The sequence below is a fragment of the Triticum aestivum genome, chromosome 4A (assembly GCF_018294505.1).
Source record: "Triticum aestivum cultivar Chinese Spring chromosome 4A, IWGSC CS RefSeq v2.1, whole genome shotgun sequence".
Lineage (NCBI taxonomy): Eukaryota > Viridiplantae > Streptophyta > Magnoliopsida > Poales > Poaceae > Triticum > Triticum aestivum.
This window is the reverse complement of record NC_057803.1, coordinates 40,802,975-40,825,603: the sequence shown is the minus strand read 5'-3', so window position 1 is coordinate 40,825,603 and position 22,629 is coordinate 40,802,975. Positions and strand designations below refer to the sequence as shown.

The following is a 22,629-nucleotide window of genomic DNA, read 5'->3' as shown; positions in this document are numbered from 1 at the left end:
GGCCCCACGTCATTCCTGTAAGCTAATTCTGTAGGTGTTGCAAAGCTCCACAATTTAGCAGGGAGCTGAGCGGTGAAACACAATTAATGGACACAACTAATTAGAGGAAAATTATGTGCACTTGTTGGCCGAAACTGAATTCCAAATATTATTTCAACTTTCCGCTACAGCCTTGATATGAGAGATTTGAAAGTTGGCCCTAAAAATCTGGATGGAGGGAGTATGAAGTTGGCACATTCTTTTGTCTTTTCATAGAAAAGGATGCCTGAAAATTTGTGAATCGTTCAGGTGAGAAATATTATATCTGCAATAGAATTTTTTTAATTGTTGCAGATGTTTTTTTACCTGTGAAATTGCATTTGGTGCATTCCTATTTCTGTATGTACCCTGAATCTTACCATTAAATTGTTTCCAATGCTCAAGACTTCTGTTGAAACTTTGCAGCTGGATGTGCAAATGGTAGCTGTGTTATCTGGGACTTTGAAACAAGGGGACTTGCAAGAGAATTTCGTGATAAAGATTGTACTGCACCTATAACCAGTGTCAGCTGGTCTAAGTATGGTCACCGTTTGCTTGCCTCTGCTACTGATAAGTCGCTGACACTTTGGAATGTGGTAACTGGGGAAAAGATTGCCCGCATAACTCTTCAGCAGACTCCATTGCATGCCCGTCTTCATCCTGGTTCATCCATCCCATCTGTATGCTTAGCATGTCCTCTCTCTTCTGCACCTATTCTTGTTGATTTGAATACTGGAAGTACCATAGTCCTTCCAGTTTCTGCATCTGACAGTGGTAATGTCCCTTTACCTAATTCACGTAAATTTTCGGATGGTTCTCCTCCTTTTACACCAACTGCTGCAACGTTTGATAAGAATGGAGAGCTGATATATGTGGGCAATTCCAAGGGAGAGATATTAATTGTAGATTCAAAAGGCATCCAAGTACTTGGGTTAATTCCCATCCCAGGTGGAACAGTTGTTAAGGACATTGTTTTCAGCAGAGATGGCCAATATCTGCTAACGAACTCTAATGATCGTGTCATTAGAGTCTATGAGAATATTCTGCCCATTAATGGTTCTGGGAAGGAGATTGAAAAAATAATCACCAACAACAATAATGACTATGAAAGCAAGTATGAGAAGCTAAAAGCAAATGGTGCACGCTGCTTAGTTCTTTCTTGCGAAGTCTCAGATGCCATTGCAAAGGTACAGTGGAAGGCACCATGCTTCAGTGGTGATGCTGAGTGGATTGTTGGTGCTTCTGCAAGCAAAGGAGAGCACAGATTGCACATATGGGACCGAGCAGGGCGTCTTATAAAGATCCTTGAAGGTCCAAAGGAAGCTCTCATTGATCTCGCTTGGCATCCATTTGATCCTACAATTGCTTCAGTGTCTGTGGCAGGCTTAACATACATTTGGGCAAAGGAACATGTAGAGAATTGGAGTGCATTTGCTCCTGATTTTATAGAACTAGAAGAAAACGAGGAATATGTTGAACGAGAGGATGAGTTCGACATAAATGCATATGCAGAAAGGGTGAGTGACGATTCATTTCTTGTTTTTCTCAGTTGTTTGTAAAATGAAAGCATACACACATCTGGATTAATCCAAATCTTCTATGCTGCAGGTTGAAGAACTGATGATAGATCAAGATGCAGAGATTGATGTTGAAACATGTGAGAAGAACTCACCATTCAGTGATTTTGAGGACTCAGCAGACGAGATCATCTACTTGCCTGCTATTCCTTCCCCAGATGCTCCTGATGAGCAGCCAGACAAGTGCCTAGTAAGCTCATCAAAATTGGAGGACAGCAATCATTCTGGTTCCCCCCCATCCTCAATGGATGCTGTACAGAATGGTCTAGCCATTCCTCCCGCATCTAGTCCATTGGAAGGTAAAGCTGTAGACTATTGTAATTTCTCACTTCAGCAGTTTCTCATTTTGTGCCAGTTATGATTTGTTTTTCAGTCGAAATCTGCCAGCAGTGTTGGTTTATTTCCCATCGAACACAAAAACCTGCAGAATATCTCAAATAATAGCGCACCCATCTGGATGAGATGTTAACATAAGTTGGTCTTCACATTACTTTAAAACCAAGTTGCAGCAGTGCACTGATTTTGTTGTATAGGTGTGACGTAAACCTGGAGTTATAGGCACACACACAGGGAAATATAAGATTTATATTATCATACATACAGACTATATAATGTTGAACCTGTATTGATGAATGATGATGTAATCGTAGCCAGGAATAGAATCTTGAAAACCTGAACCTTCTGACGTTTGCTTAATGCATTTATGGTTAACTGTTATCATCCTTCCCAAAATGAAGTACATTCTTGGTTTTTTGTTTCCCTGGCAGTTGTTGACAATTCCATGGCCGAAGAGCCATCAGCAGAAGCGGCAAACGCGAAGCGGAAGAGGAGGCTTTCAGCCAAGGGGCTGGAGATGCAGCAGGCTGAGAAGGTGAAGAAACCACCAATAAAGATGTCGTCCAACGGCAAGCCGTCGAAGCCCAAGAGCAAGCCGGTGGTGGAACCCGTCAACGGCAACAGCTCGGCCAAGATCAAGCAGCAGGTGCCGGAACCTGTCAACGGAAACAGCTCGGCTGCCGACATTGACGACGAAGCGACCGAGGACGACGAGATGTAAGCAAGCAGCTCGTATGTTTGACGCTGATGGCCAGTGCTGTTAATTTCATGCTGCCCTGACTGAAAGCAACGGTGAGGGCGTAGAGATAGGGTTATCACCTATGTTAATTAGTGTTCCCGTAGAAAGAAAGTCTGTTGTGGTTATGCCGAGACATGATAAACATCGTTTGCATATGTGCTGTGTGTAGTCTGAAGTCTGCTGTCGTTGCATTGATCTTGCTGTGTGTAGTCTGAAGTCTGCTGTCGTTGCATTGGTCTTGAGGTGAAGAAACCTGATCAGTATGGACCATGGTTATGCTTAATTCCTTTATGCCTGTAGATCATTGTACTCAAGTTTATCGTTAGGTTGCGCCCATGGGTTGTGCTATGAGCCTATGATTGCCGTATCATGTGACTTTACAGGTGTGAGATTGTGTGGGAATACCGTTGCCAATTGCATCCATCATTGTGCCGTCGATTGTACTACTGGATGCTGGAAAACGGTATTAGTAGTACTGATCATGCGGCGGTCCGTATATAGAATCTTTGTCCAGTTGTGGTCATATCATTATTGTAGGCTTTTGTAGCATCAAGTCTTATTATCTTTGTTGCTAAAGATGAAGATCTGCATGCAATGCAAGCCAGGGCACTGGTGGAAAGTGGCAAATGTGCCAGTAGAACTGTACAAAACAAATTAGTAAAGCGTGATGATAAATAAAAGTATATAAGAGAAGGGAGGAGGGTACCAAGCTGATGAATAATTGGCACATCCAAATCTTAGTCTTGCAATATTTGTGTCCCTTAACAACAGTATAAAAAAAGATGCATCTCATAATATATTATGGGACGAAGGGAGTATTATGTGTGTAGTCTCTTTGTCCGAAAAAACTTATCCCAATTTTGTCTTTTAAATGTACTCCCTTCATCCCAAAATTCTTGTCTTAGATTAGTCTACAGATGTATCTAATACTAAACGTGGCTTGATACATCCGTATTTAGACAAATTTAAGCAAGAATTTTGAGACGGAGAGAGTATGTATCTAGTACTAACTTGGTGCTAGATACATCTATTTGAGGGTCCCAATCTTATCTTTCAAATGGATGTATCTAGTATTAACTTGGTGCTAGATACATCCATTCTAGGGACAATTTTTTTCGAGCGGAGTGAGTACATACTAATCAAGGAGTAGTTCTTTTTAGTTTGTTATTTGAACTCTGAATGACTCCCAGGTTGGGGTTGCCCTTTGAGCCCTTCTACAACCGGAAAGCAGGCCGCTAGACAGAATTTGCTCATCATGTGCGCGCCTAAAGCGCACCGGATGCCAGTTTAATAATGCAGGCATGACCACTTTTAGCAAATTATTATTGGTACCATCTGACTATAACATACCCAAAGGGATCACTGTATCTAACCTAACTGGGATACGTGCCAATTGCGTGTACGATCGCTGCATATTCATTTCTTCGGTGGATTGTTTCAGGATCATGCTCGCCACTTGGCTCTCGCTTGCTTGCTAATCATGCATCTGGCGCCGGCTTATGTACTGTACAGTTAGTATATGCTCCCTAGAATCCTAGATGATGACTGATGATTAAGATTATGTGCAAGTAGACCCGGTCCTTCTTTCCCCTCCCGCAAAGCGACTAGGGCAAAGTCTTCCTTCCCTCGGTCTCCGTCGACGAGCCTGTGGATTCGCCTCCCTTTCGTCAGCCAATTCAGCGACAGGTGGCGAGAAGGGGATTCCTGGTGTTCTCGACTCCGGCTAGTACATAGGTTCGGGTTTTTAGTGCAAGCATGGGCGCCGCTCAGACGGATGATGGTGCTTCTTTTTTGAGTCAATCTTCCGGGCTCCAATCCTCCTTAAATTCATCGGGACGGATTAAACGGAGCTCTTGTGTAGATTCCCGCTAGCTCCTCGGGGCGGCGAGTTTAGGTTTGTCTTGTGCATGCGTGATGGCGTGATTTGGTGTTAGGTTCTTCGTGATTCAAAGGTTTAACAACGGCGACTGTGGCTCCAGTGCACTGGTCCTTTAGGCCACGTGCATGAAGACTTTCCGACTATCATCGACAAGGCCAGACTGGTTCTGCTATGGGAGCGACAACAACAGCGCCTCGGCGGTTCATTCCACCGGCGGCATTGGTCGTTAGGTGGTCCAAAGACCTCGATGTAATTTTTATTACATTTGGGATGCTTTGTACTTCTGATAAACCTTTCCTCATGTATAACAGATCTAGGTTTTTTTTCGAGAAAATGATGCAAGTATGGACCTTTACAGCACACTTGCTCATGTGCTTAACTAACTAACGACGCGATGCATAATTGCATTGCATGCATGGACAGACCTACCGCATACGACGAGCTAGGGACGAGGATTATTATAGCTTGACTGGGCAAAAGTTATAGTTTCATACCGAACATTTTGCTGTGCACATGCTACCGTTTTCTTTTATTTTCCTTTTCTTTGTGACCAAAGTCTCGTCACGGAAGAGAAACTCCAAATATCGGGTTAACAGTTTTTTGGGTTTATTACAGTTTGTTTGTCCTTCCAAAAGCAGTAGTGCACATAACCTGGCCGTTCTATTCCCAGAAAGGAATAGTCATTTCTTTCAAAATGGTGGCTTCAGACTTATTGATGTATCATCTTGTATGGTCTTTGTGAATAATTAATAAAATGGCTGCGTGCATCGTCCAGATGCAGAGGCCGGGGGTACATCCCCCTTTTCTAAAAAAAAATTCTTTCAAAAGTTGGCAACGTTGGACATTTGAATTATGTCGGAATCCGCGAGTGAAATGTTCTAATTCCAGGTAACTCACCACCAGAATGTATTATTGTGAGTACCAAATCATCGGCCCAAAAAAAGTCTCAAGTCAAGTAGGGCCCATAAAATTTGTGGACAAAAATGTTATTCCAATCAACATTTCATTGGTACAAAAGGTGAGCTGTAAAAATGTTACGGAATTAAAATTGCTCAATTGGAATGAGTGGGTTTTATAAGAGTTTTCAGGGGACTAAATAATTATTCTGGAAAGCTATGGTAAATAGTTTTTCTTTGAAATAGATTACTAGTATTTGAGTTTTGAATACCTCGTATGTGATCAAGATTGAGAGAGCATTTACCGTTATTGTGTCACTGGAGAGCATTTACCGTTATTGAGAGAGCACTGAAATAAATAGTTTTGATTACTAGTAACTGGTAAACAAATTGTGTCACTGGAGAGCATTTACCGTTATTATTACATGTGAATCTCAACCATACGTTTCCTCTAAAAAAACCATACATGGGCCTATGCTAATTCAACAACAAAACATTTCTCCCGCATTGGTATACATATTAAGGTGTAAAAAGATAAAAATTGCATAACTGTTAGTTATGCAAATCATAAATACACATGTTTAGTTTTTTATTACAATGAGGCATTCCTAAGCATGAAATTGCAGTATATCCTTTAAAAGTTAGAAAAAGGTATGTAAATTAACAGCTCAAAGCCCACACACATACACCATTCCGAGGCACTGCCCTAATTGGAGATGCACATGCTTGCACACACTAAGATGACACACAAGCACACACCCAGAAGAACCTCACCTGTCCTCCCATTGTTTCTGAGCTCAAGGCCCCAATTGAAAGAGAATATGGGACATGAATTTCATGGAGTTTCTCCCAACAATAATGTCGAAAATGAGGTGAATATGTAATTAGTTGTTATTTAGAAACAACTTTCAACCACAAGTAGTTCCCATGAAACTGTACCCTCATGCCGCACCGCCTTTTGTTCCTCTCATCCTTCTCTAGTTTGCATTGTAGCACACAATGCATAAATGACATGTTAGATATATTTAGCCATGCTCTATTAGTTACTAGATCAAAACCTTATGTTTGTGTTCTTGTCATATAATTGTTTACTGGACTTTATGTGTCCATGATGTGATCTACCGCTAGAAGACATCAACAATGAAGCAATGCCAACGCCGAAAATCACATGAGAGCGAGTATGATGCAAATAAATACCACTGCCGAGATGAAGGCCCGGTGTATATATATAAATATCATGGATAATCTACTATAGAAATACCTTCTGACACCAAATGGTTGTCAAACTAAAATGAAGATTTCTGATTTTTGGTGATATGAACTCTCATGGCCGATGGCATTATGTTGAACCATCTGTGGCAATAAATAGCAATCTCTTTTTCTTTCTAAAAGAAAATGTAGAGTTGTAAGGCTCGCCACGCGCCCACGCATGCTTAGGATGACAAAGGCTATTTTTGAACGCTGCTACTCCCTCCATTCGGAAATACTTGTCTTAGAAATGGTTGTATCTAGAACTAAAACAAGTCTAGATACAACCATTTCTAGGACAAGTATTTCCGAACGGAGGGAGTATTTGATTGTGCTCAACTTTGTGGAAGTAACCATTGAACATATATTGCCCGTGCGGCCGTGGCAAGCCAATGCGGCAGATCATTCTCTTGCTAAGTCATGTAGAAGTTGATCACGTACATAGAATGCAAAGGCTACAAGTGACTCTTCACATCAAAATATACAGCGAATTCAGCAACCACTCTCGCTCTAGCTAGCCAGCTAATGACCGAAATGAAACTCTAAGTAGCTTAGAATGGATCGACGACCATGAGATAATAAGGCTGTTTACACTTCACATCTTCTTCCTTGGGGCCAATCTGCTGCTCCAAGTCTCTTCTGCCATGATCGGCAAACCGCTACCTGCTTTAGTTGACAAGATTATGATCATTGTGTGTATACCAATCAACCTCGCAAGATTAAAGATAGGTGTTGCACACGTAAAGTAAGTACGTGACACACTAGCTAACCTGATCTACAAAACCTCAGTTCAGTGTCGTAGAATTCCTCCTCGCTTCCATCACGATCACAATCGTCGCCATCGTCATCTTCCTCGTCGTCGCCATCATCGTCGCCGTCGCTGCATCGTGGCATGGGATCATCGCTTCCTACGCGATCATCCCTTCCTACCTTGCCACCACCTGCCGACACGCCGGCGAAGAGCCCCGTCACGCTCATCTGCTTACCGATCATCCTCGCGACGCAGTACGGCAGCTTCTGCTTGTTCGCGCCGCGCGCCGCCGTGGGTTGTCCCCCGTGCTTCCGGTGGTCGATCCACGCGCCGGCGAAGGCCAGGCAGTCCAGGAGGCTCTCCCTGGCCATGCCGCCCTTCATATCATACGCCTGCGCGCGGCGCCACAGGCTCCTGGCGTGCGCGTTTGCCGGCCGCGCCAGCGAGAGCGCGCGCGTCGCGTCGCTCGCCGCCGCGTCGGCCTCCCGCCGCGCTAGCCAGCACTGTGCGCGGTTGCTGTGCAGAACTAGCCGATCCCGCCTCCCGCTCGGCGGGCAGAGCTCCAGCGCCTCCGTGTACAGCTCGATGGCCCTGTCCACCTCGCCGTGCCAGAACATGCCGTTGCCTTGTCTCTTCTTCTCCTTGGCCAGAAGCTTTCTCTCGAGCAGCTCGTCCCGAGACATTGCCTCTTCCCTTTCCTTCCTCTCGATCTTTACCTCGCGCAAGCTAGCAACTGCTTCCTTTGCTTCCGTGCCTAGCGCACGGACACGTAAATGGCCGTCGTCGTCATCGTTAAGAAGCAGCGCGCTTGTTATGGCATCGCCGAGCCGTCGCCTTGGACCAAGGCGCCGGAGCTCGGCCAGGTCCACGAGGCACGGCGCTGTAGCGTCGGCGACGGCGTGCCAAGTTTCGGGGTCGTCGAGGAGGAGGAGCAAGCAGTCGATTGCCATGTACTGCCAGTCATCGGACGACCGCGCGAGGTCGCAGAGGCCGGAGAGCGCGTCTGGGCACGCCGCGATGGCGCCGCGGCCGACGGCACTTCGGCAGAGAAGACGAAGCAGCCCGACGCCGGCGGGCGAGTCGCCGTTGGCCAACCCGCCCCACATCCGGCACAGCTCGCTCAAGAAGCCGGGGTCCTGGCAGATCGTGGCATGAGATGACGGGTCTCTAGAGGCGAGGCAGCTCAGGAAGTAGAGCGACCAGCACTGGAGCTGGCTCGCCCATTCCTCGGCCTTCCGGTCCTCGGCTGCGTCGATGCTGCCACCGGCGAGCCCGCGCGTCAAGAGGTCGCGCTGGTACTTAGGACGCTTGCTCGGCGCCAGCGCGACGTAGTTCGCGTACACGTCGCCGATGCACGTGGACGCGGCGCGCACGGCGAGCGGCACCGCCTCGTCGGCGCACCGGGCAACAGCGGGGAACGTGGCGTCGTAGCTGGCGAGGTGGCCCAGAGCGCGCGCGGCGGCGCGGCGCTCGACCCACGTCATGGCGCCGCCGAGGAGGGCCAGCAAGGGGCGCACGGCGCCGGCGGCCACGGCCAGCTCGGCGTGCGCGGAGGAGCGGATGGTGTAGGAGCCGAGGACGTGGGCGGCGTAGTAGGGCACGCACGCGTTCTGGCCGCGGCAGCACCACGCCGCGTCAGCGAGCGCGCGTGCGAGGAGGAGGGACATGCACCGGATGGCGCCGAGCGACGGGAGCTCCGGGTCGTCTGGCGCGTCCATGGCCGCGCGCCACACGGCGGCGACCGCCCCGCCATCGTCGTGCTCGCTGTAAGGCAGCTCCCGGAAGAAGGCGGCGACGCTGGCGCGGCGGAGCCGCGCGTCCGGCTGCTTCATGGCGCAGAAGAAGCAGCCACAGCTTAGGCCGGGGTCTTCGGCCTCGTCGTCCTCCTCCTCCTGCTCCTCCTCCTCCTCCACGATCTTGGCCATGGCTTTGGACTTGCTCTTGCTAGTGCTAGATTGCACGTTTCTGGTGGTTACCTCCATTTGGATGTGGTGATCTTGCCTTGGTAGTTTGGTTTGTTTCTTGCGCTTGTGCAAGGGTAGAAGGAAGAGAAGCAGTGAGAGAGTAGGGTTTTGTAGAAGTGGGGGACATGATGCAGATGCACAATCAGTCAGTCAATTAGCACTGGATTTTTAATGCTCTTGTTAACTTCTTTTCAGGGAGATGGAACTGTTCTCTATGTTCAGCAGCCGGACGGGATGAACTTTTCAGATCATGTTGTTACTGATGTTCAGGGTTAATATATTGCAGACTGCGAACCTGAATTAGTACTCTTGAGTTCATTGTTCGACACCTGCATACACACTTCAGTAGTACGAGGTAGCTAATCTTTTTTCGAATGTTGAGCAGGTAAAGGTTAGTGCCAGATGTTAACAGCAGCAAGGCTTGAGTAACACAAGGTAAGTTGTTGGACAAGAGTCCCTAAAAAAAGCGGTTGGCCAAGGGTTTACTTGTTGGACCGTAGCAGTACAGTAACAACAATGGAGTCAACAAATCTGAAGAGATAAACCTATCCTGAAATTCGGACATGATTGTAAACCATAGACAGTGGCACTCAGGTGGGTCATTTACCAATGTTGTAAGTTTAAAACAAGTTTAGTTTGGTTTCAGTTTCTGCAACAACTGCAGGTTTTTTCCCGGTCAGCTCTGAAGATCCATGACTCCTTTCTCTGTCACCGTTGGATAAAGAGAGAAGTGTATATTTCAACCTCAAACTCTTGCCCTAGTCTAATACTAGTCAAAGTGTACGTGCAATGCATGTTAATTTGGAAGTATATTAAGTGCATATGGATATTAAGTAGGATATTATTTACGTGTTATTATGTGATTAACACTATATTTGGCATGAAATTAACTGCACGTTAAATGTGTTGAGCGCTCGACATTGAAGCAGTCTAGTTCGTTGGATTGACATGATATGATGGCCGAGATTAATTGGATCTGCCCATTTGAATCTTTTTATATTGTTATAGATTATAGATATAGTTACAACCCTGAACTGTGAAACCAGATTTTTCTTTTTTTGAGATTAAACTATGAAACCAGCTAAGAAGCAATCCTAAACTCTTAAAACCGGCCAACATTCAACCCTCCCATCCACACACCCTAGTTTTGACCCTGCCAACAAGCCACATTAGACAAACTTTCAAAAAAAAAAATCAAATTTTCTGAAAAATGGAAAAAAATATGTAAAATCCAGAAAACGATTTTAATCATTCTGGGAAAGTTTCAGATTTTTTTCTTAAAATAAAAAGTACCATCAAATTTCTTTTTGCCGCTCATTTTTTTTTTGCCAAATTTTGTCAAAAATTCAAAGTTTCCAGAAAAAATTCTGTAAAATCAAGAAAACAATACTGAAAATTCTAGGAAAGTTTCTTTTTTTCTTCAAATAATGAAAATTACCATAAAATAAAATATATTTTTTTAATTTTTTTAAATTTGGAAAATTTCATTTAAAATCATAAAAAGTACTAAGCATTATATGGAATTTTAATATTTTTTTACAGACTTTTTTGAAATTTTCTAGAAATTCAGAAAGTTTGACAAAATTTGGACAAAAAAAATGAAATTCAGCGTTAATTTTCTTTATTTAAATCAAAAAAACATAAAATGTCCCAGAATACTTAGTATTTGTTTTCTTGGTTTTAAAAAAAAGTTTTTGAATTTTTCTGGAAAGTTTAATTTTTGACAAAAATTGATGAAAAATTGGCAGAAAGAAAATTTGATGGTAATTTTCCTTATTTTAGAAAAAATCTGAAACTTCCCTAGAAAAGGAGTACCTAGAACTCATCTAGATGAGATGTAATTTGATCTCATTCACCTGAAAAACAAGAACGGATACAACCCACGTCAGCACACACGCATCTTATAGCACCACATCCAATGGCTATAAAGGTGAATGAGACCAAATTAAATCTCATCTAGATGAGTTCTAGCAAAACTGTTCTAAAAAGGGATACAATTCTATTGCTAGATCGTCATCCATATCAAGTACACGTATCCCTCACTTTCTCTTAGCACATGAAAGATGCACATCTTTCGTGCATGTCAATGCAGGCCTACTACACAGGGGTAATTTCGTGGAGGCACGAGACCATATATGCTCTGTGATTCCCTGAGACATTAGTTTACCTAAAGGTGGATTAGGGCCGGCCGGCGAGCAAGCGGGGCATCTAGGGCTACGTGGTGCCCGCGCTTGCTTCCCTTTTACCGTCTAATCATCGACCGGTCGACAGAAAATTGGCATCAGTTGCTTTCGCAGCTTAAGATTACGCCCATGCGTGAGGGCATGCATGTCATTTCAGCAGGCACGTACTCCATAATTTACGATGTGGTTAAGGTCTAAAGTTGCGGCGGTTAAACCCCAACACCAGCAGGCCGGCCGGCAGCCTAACTTAATCTAACCGCACCTTTTCAACCGGTTAATTAGCAGCCCAAGTAGCTTAAACAAGCAACTACACTAGCTTCAGTTTTGTCTGTAGCGTTTCGAAGCCTGCCCTTGAAGTTTATTTGTTTACACAATGACATCAATTCTGCACAGTTGGTTAAACTTGATGATACCTCGACACGTCATTGCGGAAATGTTTTATTTGTAATACATTTCAATGAGATTGGGTAGTATGAAACATGAATATCTGGAGTAACAATATGGTAACTAAAACTGAAAATACACACGTATAATTCATTGTGTTTGATTACTTTATAATTATAAAATATTTATTTAATATAAATACCATAACAGAATGAAAATTCGCATGCATGTTTGCATGTTTAGGTGTGCTTATCCGCATGCATGTGGCATGATGAGGTAACATACTTGTCTGGTGAGAGTAATCAGTCAGTGAGTGCTACTACCTCTGTCGTGGTTTATGATCCCTTTAGTATTTTGTATCAAACTTGGACAATAGATTTAATTAAGAAAATAATAATGCATGTCATGAAAAATTATATTGTTGGATTCGTATTTGAACATATTTTTCGATGATATTATTTTTTGTTACATGCATTAATATTTTGTTAGCTAAATCTACGGTCAAAACTTAGCATAAAATACGAAGGGGACCAATAAACCAGGACGAAGGTAGTAGCTATTTAGATATAGAAGATCACAAATTTAACTACTCGTCATCTCTCGTTTACTTTTTTCTTGGTGAACTGTTAAAATATGGTTCCCATGCGTACTTTATTTTCATTTTCCTTTCCTTTTTTAAAGTGGCATTCCCACTCACAAAGGTATTGTGGTCCTTCAAGTTTTTTTCTTGAATATCTGTGGTCCTTCAAGTGAGGACTATGCTTCGTTGCTTTGCATCCATGCTGCTTGTTGCCGTACGAAGGAAAACCCAATAAGAAAACAGCTTTAGGCGGTCCAAAGCTAATATGTACAGGTAGGAACTCGGTTAAACTATGCAGTGGGCACCTGTTACTCGAGCAGAACAAACTGCTCAGGAGGCCAATGACAAGTCGAGCGAGTCCCCGTGGATGCGGTTTGGTGAGTTCCTATGAGGCCTCGAATGGCTTCACAAATCGATCGCACATGCATGCAGAGTGGGGATAAGCTAGGCTCGGCATTCAGCAAGCACAAGATGATTACACGGTACTGTTCTGATTACATTATACTAATACCTTTGTGTACTCTGTAGCAGCCGCATCAGAAACAAGAAAGCACAGTCCTAATCTGAGCTCGAGATCAAATGCTCTTCATATGAACAAAAAACTAGTTTCTTTTGTGGCAAACATTAAGAAATGTTTTGAATGCTTGCAAAGTTTCATCATCATCTCCCGTTCGTGGAAGTCGTAGCAAAAAACAAAAACCTCGGCTATGCAAGCACTCAAAACATTTCTTAATGTTTGCCACACAAAAATTCAGATTTTTTGTATTTTTTTATTTCACTATTTATCCGGGCTCATTTGAGCCCGAGCTAAGAAACTCCATGTCCAAATTTAAAGCCTTAGTAGCATACTTCCTCCTTCCCACTTTATAAGGCCTGCCTGAGTTTTAGGTCGTCAATTTAGTCAACGAAATACAAGTTATATGTAGGAAAATAAATATATCAATAGAAACTTTTTTTAAATATAAATTCAATGGTATGTTTTCTTGGCATACAACTCATATTTCATTGGCCAAGTTACAACGATCTAAAATTACGTGCAGACCGAATAGACCAGAAGAGAGGGGATAGTTTTTATCATTTTCATCTGCTTTGTTTCCTCAAGAAGCATCTTTGGTTTTCTAGCTTCTCTTTCCCGGCCCTATTTACATTTGGGCTAGACATGAACAACCAAATGCATCAATTTACTAATATAAATATATATACACACACAACACGATCCCCCCAAACTGAGGTAGTTTCATCCTAGAAGTAAGCAGTGAAATAATAAATAAATATGAAAACCACACGATCAAATTCCCACCCTAGCTCCATTATTAGCTCCGGCAAAAATATGCTACTAGCATATTGGTGCAGTCTTATCTAAAGCCCTCTAAAGGATAACAACAACAACAACAACAACAACACCCTTAAAATAACAACGACAACAACGACAACGGCCACAAGAAATGATTGGTGCAGATATGATCGTTGCTGGTTTGTTGACCATTGTTTTGAGCGCTTCGGTTTTTTCCCTTCTACTCCATCTAGGCATGACTTCAGTCTTGTATAGCTTTGTCATATGCCATTGTGATTCTTTGTGTATGTATGTGCGCGTGCGTTGATGCTGTTTGTGCGCATCCTAATTATGTAGAGACGGGGTGTATGCTCCTTGTGTTTGTATACCCTTGATACTTCATTTTGAGTTAATTAAAAAACAAGGAACAAACTCATCAAGTTTGAAATCAATCCAGACGCATTTGAGCCTCCAATGAACAAGTTTCGTGAATATAAACATAGGAGCTACTAACATGGACATAAGTTATCTTTCTATTTTCTTACTTCTCATTCAAGTTTGTGAGGCTGTCTCTGCTCTCTCAAAACAACCACTAAATCTCCTGGATTGAGAACAAGATAGGCTTTTTCTTCCACCCTCTCCTCTCTCATTATTTTAGTGAGACATCTCAGTAATTAATTTAGCAGAGATCAACAATCTACAAGTGTTCCATCTCAAAGAAAAAAAAACAATCTACAAGTGTTCAATATACATGCTTCAGTTTGGGCTCTTAACACATTTGGCCCATGCAAATGGGAAAACAATTGGATGGCCCTGAACCGCACTGGCTCTCATAGACATACCCTGTTTGGCGCAGTTCAATCTGCAAACCAGCGCACACTATGCCTCAGTTCTAAGCCGTCCCATTTTTATGTTTTTTTTTCTGTTTTGAAGCTCAAAAATGGTTCGGAATGAGAGTGACAAAGTTCGAACCCGCAATCTCCTCATTCCGAGTCAACTGCCCTAACTACTACACCCGCTTATGTATATATGCTTCTTTTTTTTCAAAATACAGGAAATGCCCCCCTATGTTTTCCTCTTTTTTTCTTTTTTTGTTTCCTGTTTCTTTTTTATTTTATTAAATTTTTGATTTTTTTAAATCAATGTTTTTTAAATTTATGATTTTTTTTCATTTTTGATGAACTTTTTTCAGATATGACGAACTTTTTTCTAAATTTGATGAACTATTTTTCAAATTCTTTGTTTTTTTGAATGTGAACTTTTCAAAAAATCGATGATTTTTTTCAAATTTGATAAAATCTTTTCAAACTCGAATTTTGATTTATTTTACGAATTTTGGTGAGCTTTTAGGTAAAAGTCAACAGACAACAACTTGGTCAGTGGTGCATGGTCATGGTCGAAGGTCAGCCAACCACATTTTTTTCATCCAGCGATCTGACAAAAAAATCCAGCGACCGAGCGAAGCCCTTGTGTATAATGGGCCGGCCCAAATTTCCATCGGCATGGGCGCCAGCACCCTGTTCGGAGCTCCCCTCTCACATGCACACTCAAATGGGTCGCTCGCTATCGCTCACTCGCATGACTATGTTCGGTCAGCTTGTGTTGGAACGAAAAACTCCACGAGCAGAGAAAAAATTGATTCATTTTTTATATATTTAAAAAGGTGTATGAATCTTTATTTTGTGAATTTGAAAGTTGTTTGTGAATTTTCTAAAAATATTCATGGATTACAAAAAAATCATGAATTTGAGAAAGTTCACAATTGTTTTTTTTAAGTTCACGAATTTCAAAAAAGTTCACAAATGTTAAAAATGTGCAGGAATCCAAACATTGTTCATGAATTCTATAAATGTTCAAAAATGTGAAAAATGTCAACGAAATAAAAAAATTTAAGCTTTTTAAATCACTAATTTGTAAATTATTCACAAATTTAAATATATTCACACGTTTGAAAATTCATGAATCACTGTCCAACGTTTTTCAACCTCTTTTTCTTTGGCTGAAGCGACGAGGATGCACCTGCGCGATCCATCACAGAGTGAGGTCGGGTCGGTAGGTTGAACGCGCATATATAGTTCGAAACAGGTTCCGAATAGTTGCGCGGTGCGTTACCACGATGTTCGCGCTACACACATCTTCTTCTGTAGACAAAATACAGATATGACACAGTGACAGACAACTCAAACAAACAAGAACGCACTGTGACACCATTGTCCTCATCGTGCAGTGTTCTATGCGCAGACCATGCATGGAGTGCAGTGCTATTCTTGAGCCTTCGTTCAAAAAAAGAAAGTACTCGTCCTCGGCCACCAACGACGACGGAGTCCGCATGGTTTCCGAGAAAAGACCGGCTGCTTACTAGGCTATAGCAGATAGATAGAGATAGATCGACCTAGTACGTCAGATGTAGATTTTCAGCAACGACAAAACGACTTGACCACCGGCCGGTGCAATGATAGAGCATCTGGCAAATCCGGCCTCCTATATGACCAGGGACGTGTCCGGACAATGCCCGCGGACGCAGCGGAAAGGCTCCTCATATCTCGTGCCTGGCATCCACATATCTCAAATTTGGGATCTTAAATTCGTGCACTCTTCTTCCTTTGATTGAGTCTTTAAAATTGAGAGTATGCTCCACCTGCTGGTCCACTTCCTCTTGCATGCTCATAAGCATAATCATGTCCACTTCTTCGTTTGAATCTGACGAATCAGAGAACTCGGTTTCAATCATTTTATCAAGCTCCGTCGGTTCATGCTCTTTGTCCGACCAAGCATTGAAATTCCCTACAAATAAATCACGAAAAATCGGGTCGGACATTGTGTCGAATACATAGAGCGCAAGAGGCAGCCTCATAGTTGCCAGAAGTACCGCGTTGCCGTCCGGGCCGGCGACAATGTCCGCGGTGCTGAGCACGGGAGAGAGGACTGTTTGTACCGGTGCTAGAGGCACTAGGCTCGGAACGACTGCGGATCAAGGGTGGCGGCGGATCTGCGAGACGTCGGTGCCGAGGAGGAAGGAGAGAGCAAATGAATCCGGTAAGTCGAGGGGGTGGATTTGGTGCAATTTGTGCTGGGATAGGCCTGTCGGGTCCGACGTGGTGGATGCGCCCGAGCACGCACGGGTATCCACATATGCCTTATATTTGGGCTGGATATGAGGGATGCCGGTCCGCTCGAACGTTTGAGACACCTATCTTGGTCGTTTTTTTGGGCTTCTTTGATTCAAAGGAATTTTATAGGATTTCTGGAGGATTGAAATCTTTAGGATTTTTTCCTATGTTGGTCCTCTGATTCATAGGATTGGACCCCATAGGAATTTTTCCTATGAAATCTTCTGTACTACATTTCATAGGAAATTTAACATCCACTCGAACCTCTTTTTACAATTTCTTTGTTTTTCCCGTGGCATCAAACAATCATCGCTAATTTTACAAGATTCAAATGGGCATGCCACTCCAACCCTACACTTTTCCTATTCCTATGTTTTCAAAATCCTACGAATCAAAGAGGCCCTTACCGGTGGGGGCATCTCCAAAGCGGAAATCTCCACTATTTGTCTAGACCACAGTGTCCTAACCACTTTTGCCATTTAACGGGAACCCTGTATATGTCTGTTTAGCAGTCCGGACGTACGGATTCCGATATCCAAGAGACAAACGTGAGGACACTTTGTCGGAATCCGGACATGAACTTGACCAATCACATGCATGACAATTTTCTTCTCTCCTCCCAACAGCGCATGCATCCAAACACTGGTTTGCCTCTTTACTTTCTCCTACCAACCGGATACTAGATCACAAATATTTCACCCCATACATAAACCCACTTTTTCCCCTCCCGACTACTTTGTGATTAGCATTGTATGGCTTTCTCCCATACCATATCCGTGAACCACATATGAATATAAAAACGAACATATATCAAAAACATTTTCCAATCAGCTTTGAAGATGCCTTAAGTGACCGGATCATCCGTCCGGACGTTTAAGAGGGGGTTTAGGGTGTCCGGCTGATGCTCCTAGTGTGGTCACAGGGACGCGACAGGCTAGCGCACCCCACATATTTTCGTCCAGTCGTCCCGTGGTCAACATCGGGCCGATCGATCGATCGTACGTAATGCTACAATGAATAGGAAGACTAATCCGAAAGAAAAAGAAATGCCAGCAGCAGAAGAGACGCGCGACACCTGGAAACGATGGACGGCGACACGCCGACACCGGTGGTAACGTGTACTGTGCTACGTTTGGCTTTCAGGCAAAACAGAACGGGGTGCAGCCTAGCCTTGACTCGTGACTCTGACTCGGTCAGCAGGTCAAAGCTACAGTTCCACGTACGATGTACGCTTTGCTTGCGTATAGACAGAAGAAATACATCGTTTCTCTTTCGAAAAAATATCATATACGAAAACCAATATTCGATAAAAACCAGTGAAAACCACGAGAACATGAGTTTTAAAGTGTCGAAAATATACATCGCTTCTGTTTCAGATTACAATACTTCACCCATGTTCAGTAGAATCCGGTTCATCTTGCACTCGGAACTGAATATGAACCTCAGTGCACTGGCACCTGAATCTTTCAGCACAGGTTCTTCGTTAATAAGAGCCACAACGGTACTTGAAATTCCCTGTCTTGTTCAACGGCCTCGTTATCACGGAAGGACTCTCCCCATCCCAGTCCACTGCCAGCGTATCTTCAACGAAAGCAATTAACCTTTTTTGTCTACTTGCTTTCAACACACCTCCCATCAAGTCGCCTGGACATAATGCCATTTGGAAGATGCCACCCCTTTTGACCGGAGGAAGTCACGAGTGTCGTCCTCGTTTGAACTGATCCACGATAGCTGCGGCAGCGGGAGCCCCTCTCTCGCGTTCTCCGGCAAACCGTCCGCAAAGACCACGACCGCTGATGAAATGGTGCGCTCATGCACTGCTCTCCCCAGAGGAGTTCGCCGCCGGCTGCTCACCAGCAAGGAAGCGCTCGCGTGTTTTGTTTACAGGGCCCAATATTTATCAGGCGTCCGATAAAAATAATAATCAATGGCAGTTGTTTTTTCTAACCGTTGGATTCATTTTCTTCATTTGTATTTATCCTCCCAACACCCCTTGCTCCATGTACCGCTGGCCAAACCACCGCCCCCTCTCTCTCACGCACGCCTCCACACGTTGTTCTCTACCAGTTTAGCGCTGCCCCGATCATCTCTCTAAGCCCCGTCCTCCTATAGCGTCATCGACCAGCCGTCACACCGCACCCACGGCAAGAACCTCCTTCCCGTCCTCCGCCGTCGATGCCACGGCCTCACCGTCTCTAGCTCGAACCTACTCATTCTAACTCGTTTGGCGCTTGGAAAATTTTCAGGCGCCTAGTAAATAGCATATTTGTTTCTTTACATTATATCCCTTCGTCCGTTGACAACTACTTTCCCGCTCTTGCCTTAAAAACAGGACGAGCGTAACTAGGGTCCGTTCGCAAGAATGGGGGAGACGGCGGTTTTTAATGCGTTTAAGGGGATAGCAGGGTGGCGGTTATTAGAAACTGTCATGGCAGTTCCTTCCTTTCATGTTTCTTTTATGAAACTGCCATCCATCGGATGGAGATCGTGCGGTTTAGGGAGGGTTCGCTGGCAAAACGTCCGTGGCTAACGTTCGCCAGCTAAGATTTCCCTAAAAACAAGACCATTATTATTTTGAGTAAAATGAAACACGGAAATAGGCAGAACAGAACAGACAGGAAATTGGAGGGGGCAAAGCAACCTCTGAATTGATCACAGAAGAAGCTCAAGCACAGAGTACCACTTAAATTCTCTTCACACCAACACGACACGGCACTACTTATCTACACAACTAATTAAACATAAATAATCCTCCTCTTAATTCGACGCGGAAAGCAAAGAACGCATGCTCCCGTATCTTCCGTTCCAGAGAGCAAAAGTCGCCGAAAATTAACGCCGCTAGCACGTTTACGGTGCCACGTTCGGTGAGCATCCACGTCGCTGACCGACTGACCGGCTGGCGGGCTGATTCAGCGCAGCACGGGCCTGGTCGGGTCGTCCCCGTGGTCGTCGGGGCCGAGCGAGAACACGTCGACGGGCGCGCGCGTGCCGTCGATCCCGCCGGCGCCGGCTGTCGGCTGCGGCGTGTCGAGGAAGAGCACGACGACGGTGATGTCGTCGTGGAAGCGCCTTCTCCGGCCCTTCTCGATGGCCGCGATGCTCTCGTACTTGATGTCCTTCTTCCTGGCCGCCTCCAGCTGCGCGGCGCGCACCAGCCGCATCGCCACGCCCTTCCTCGGGCTGCGTGACACGATGCCCACGGCGGCCTCGTCGCTAAGCTGCTCCCACAGCCCGTCGGACGCGAAGATGATGAACTGGTCGCCCGGGCGCAGCCTGCGGGACGTGACCGACGGCACGGCGCTCATCACCGGGCGGCGCAGCGGGAACGGGCAGAGCGACTGCATCACCGCCGGGGTGCACAGGTCGGGCCGCTTCAGGTAGGCGTCCCCGATGGAGCGGGACACCTGGATGATCCCCTTGATCCGCCACACGCCGTGGCTGCTCATCACGATGTGCGGGTCGTCCGGGTGTGCCTCCGCCACCTCCCGCCGCACCTCCTCGTCGGCCACGTTGTGGTCCCGCGACAGCCGCTCCGCCACCACCGCCCTCCGCTTCTTCCCGCCCGCGCTGGCGAGGCGGCCCAGCACGGCGCGCGAGTCGCCGAGGTTGGCGACGTGGAGCGTGCCGCCCTCGATGGCGCCCACCAGGCAGCAGGAGCCGACGGACAGGAGCCGCGGCTGCGACGGCCACGACCTCTCCACCATGCCCATGAACTCCTCCTCCGTGGCGCCGAAGGCCCTCTTGATCACCTGCGCCGAGATGCCCCCGCTCTGGGACGCGAACTCTGCAACCAATTTCGAACCCACGAGTCAACAAACAAGTCGTGCATGACGAACACGCGCGCGCGTTGAACGAGTGTAGGAGGCAGGCGAACCTTGGATGAGGGAGAAGAGGCGCGCGTTGACGAAGCGGGCGGCGTCGGGGCCGCCGTGGCCGTCGTAGACGCCGACGAGCGTGGCGGCGGGGGAGACGAGCACCTGCGCCTGGTCCTCGAGCGCCTCGTTGGCCTGGGCCACGGCGACGGAGTACTCGCCGGAGGCGTGCGCCTTGAGGCCCACGTCCCACACCAGCCCGTCGTCGCCCACGCTCCCCGACCGCCCGGCCCCGCCGCCGCCGCCCCGGCCGAAGCAGCAGCAGCACCACCGCGAGCCCCTCATGCCTCTGCACGCACCTCGGTCGACCGTGGGATGGGGTGGTGTGAAAGAGCTGCGGAGGAGGAGGCCGAGGGAGTGTCCTGTGGAGCGCGAGTGTGACAAGCGGCCGGGCGGGTGGCCCGGTGTACTCATAGGCGGGGTAAGCGCGTGGGATGGCAGCGGTGGATGGCGGGGGCACGGCACGGCGACGAGAAACGGGGGGTGCGTGCGTGGAAGACGCGTTCGTTAAGTTTGGCTGTTCAAACTCTCTTTCCAGTCTCGCTCATGCGAACCGGATGGCAGACATCTCAACGACGCGCCGGCGACCGATCGGTGGCCGACCGACCGACCGTCTGAACCCGAACGCGTTCGTTTCCTCGGCCTCGCGCAGGAATTCTAGCTCTAGCTCAATTCCATCTGGAGAAATTGATATGGCTGATGGGAAAAGGACGCATGATTGCTAAATGCCGCTGCCACGTCCGGTCGTAGGAGGGAGGATCGGTCACATATCTGATAGACTTTCGAGGAAAAGGGAGGGCGCCGATATACCACGGCTTTAGTTCTGTCGTGTCATCGTTTACTCCGAGAGACGTTGTGTGGAATGCGGCAGTGGAGCTCTAGTCTCTGGAATCTCTCAAGATATCCTTGCACTGGAATGTGGTCTGGTCTGGCAGGCACAGTTTGTTCCCGTTCCTTGAGAATGGAAATTGGGTTTCAATGCCATCGGATCGGACGTGTGCCAACACTTGTAATCTTGTCTATGTTCGTCTCTATTTCCTCAATCGAGTTGTCAAACTCAAAACGACCACTTTGCGATGACACGACGCTCCCTTTGCCGCTATATATGCAACCTTCCTTTTTTTTTTTGCCAAACTAATAAAACCCTGCTTCCGTTCACATCCGGTGGGGCTAAAATAGCCCACGGAAGATTATATCCCATAGATATTCATATACAAGATGACATATATAATATATAATAATAAAAGGAAAAAAAACCGCCTTTAAATGACGTGTGTCTAAAACCGCCTAAAGGAGTTGCCACGCGTAAATAAATGGCTCGAGGGGATGCCACTTAGCCGAAACCGCTGCACACGTGCCTGACATGCACCATCGTCGCCGGCCAGAGGGGGAACTCCAACCTCCAACCAAAGCAATAATCAACACCGACAAGCTTGAAACAATGCAACCTCTCCCAGAAAACAACATAGTGGGCCTTCACAGTGGAGGTTGAAGGCGAGAATGACTGCTTATAGACGAGCTCGGCGATGAAGACCACTCCGCTCACCCTCTGGCAGTGCAAAAGAAGATTCTTAAGCATCGCTAGTAGGAGATGGTCCCAAAACCTCACATCAAATGAATAAGCCGAACCAATCCGCTTGGATCTCCCAAGGACTAAAATGACAACACCAGAAGAAGATTGCGAGGGAGAAAAAACGGATCAAATGTGAAAACCGAAACTTGGAACAAAAAATCAGGGGAACTTATTCTGGACAAAGAAAAAGACAATGATGTGTTGACCATTCTCCTAACTCTGAAGAAGGGGATTCAGTAAGAACAT

The 22,629-nt window shown here is 45.8% G+C and overlaps 2 protein-coding genes across 2 annotated transcripts in view; one reads left to right on the top strand and one right to left on the bottom strand.

Moving 5' to 3' along the window:
* Positions 1–2,969, top strand: part of LOC123085020 (protein RBL) — a 5,356-nt gene extending 2,387 nt beyond the window's left edge. The window contains exons 3-5 of the mRNA XM_044506576.1: positions 445–1,535; positions 1,627–1,894; positions 2,363–2,969. Coding sequence (XP_044362511.1) covers positions 445–1,535; positions 1,627–1,894; positions 2,363–2,652 — 1,649 coding nt within the window. The 3' untranslated portion in view covers positions 2,653–2,969. The remainder of the gene's footprint in view (positions 1–444; positions 1,536–1,626; positions 1,895–2,362) is intronic.
* A 16,521-nt stretch (positions 2,970–19,490) lies between these two features.
* Positions 19,491–21,324, bottom strand: LOC123085019 (probable protein phosphatase 2C 29). The gene is made up of 2 exons (XM_044506575.1): positions 20,813–21,324; positions 19,491–20,722 (listed from the first exon to the last, which is right to left on the bottom strand). The coding sequence occupies exons 1-2, from the start codon at positions 21,222–21,224 to the stop codon at positions 19,848–19,850; spliced, it is 1,287 nt and encodes a 428-aa protein (XP_044362510.1). The 5' UTR covers positions 21,225–21,324; the 3' UTR covers positions 19,491–19,847.
* Positions 21,325–22,629: the final 1,305 nt, after the last annotated feature.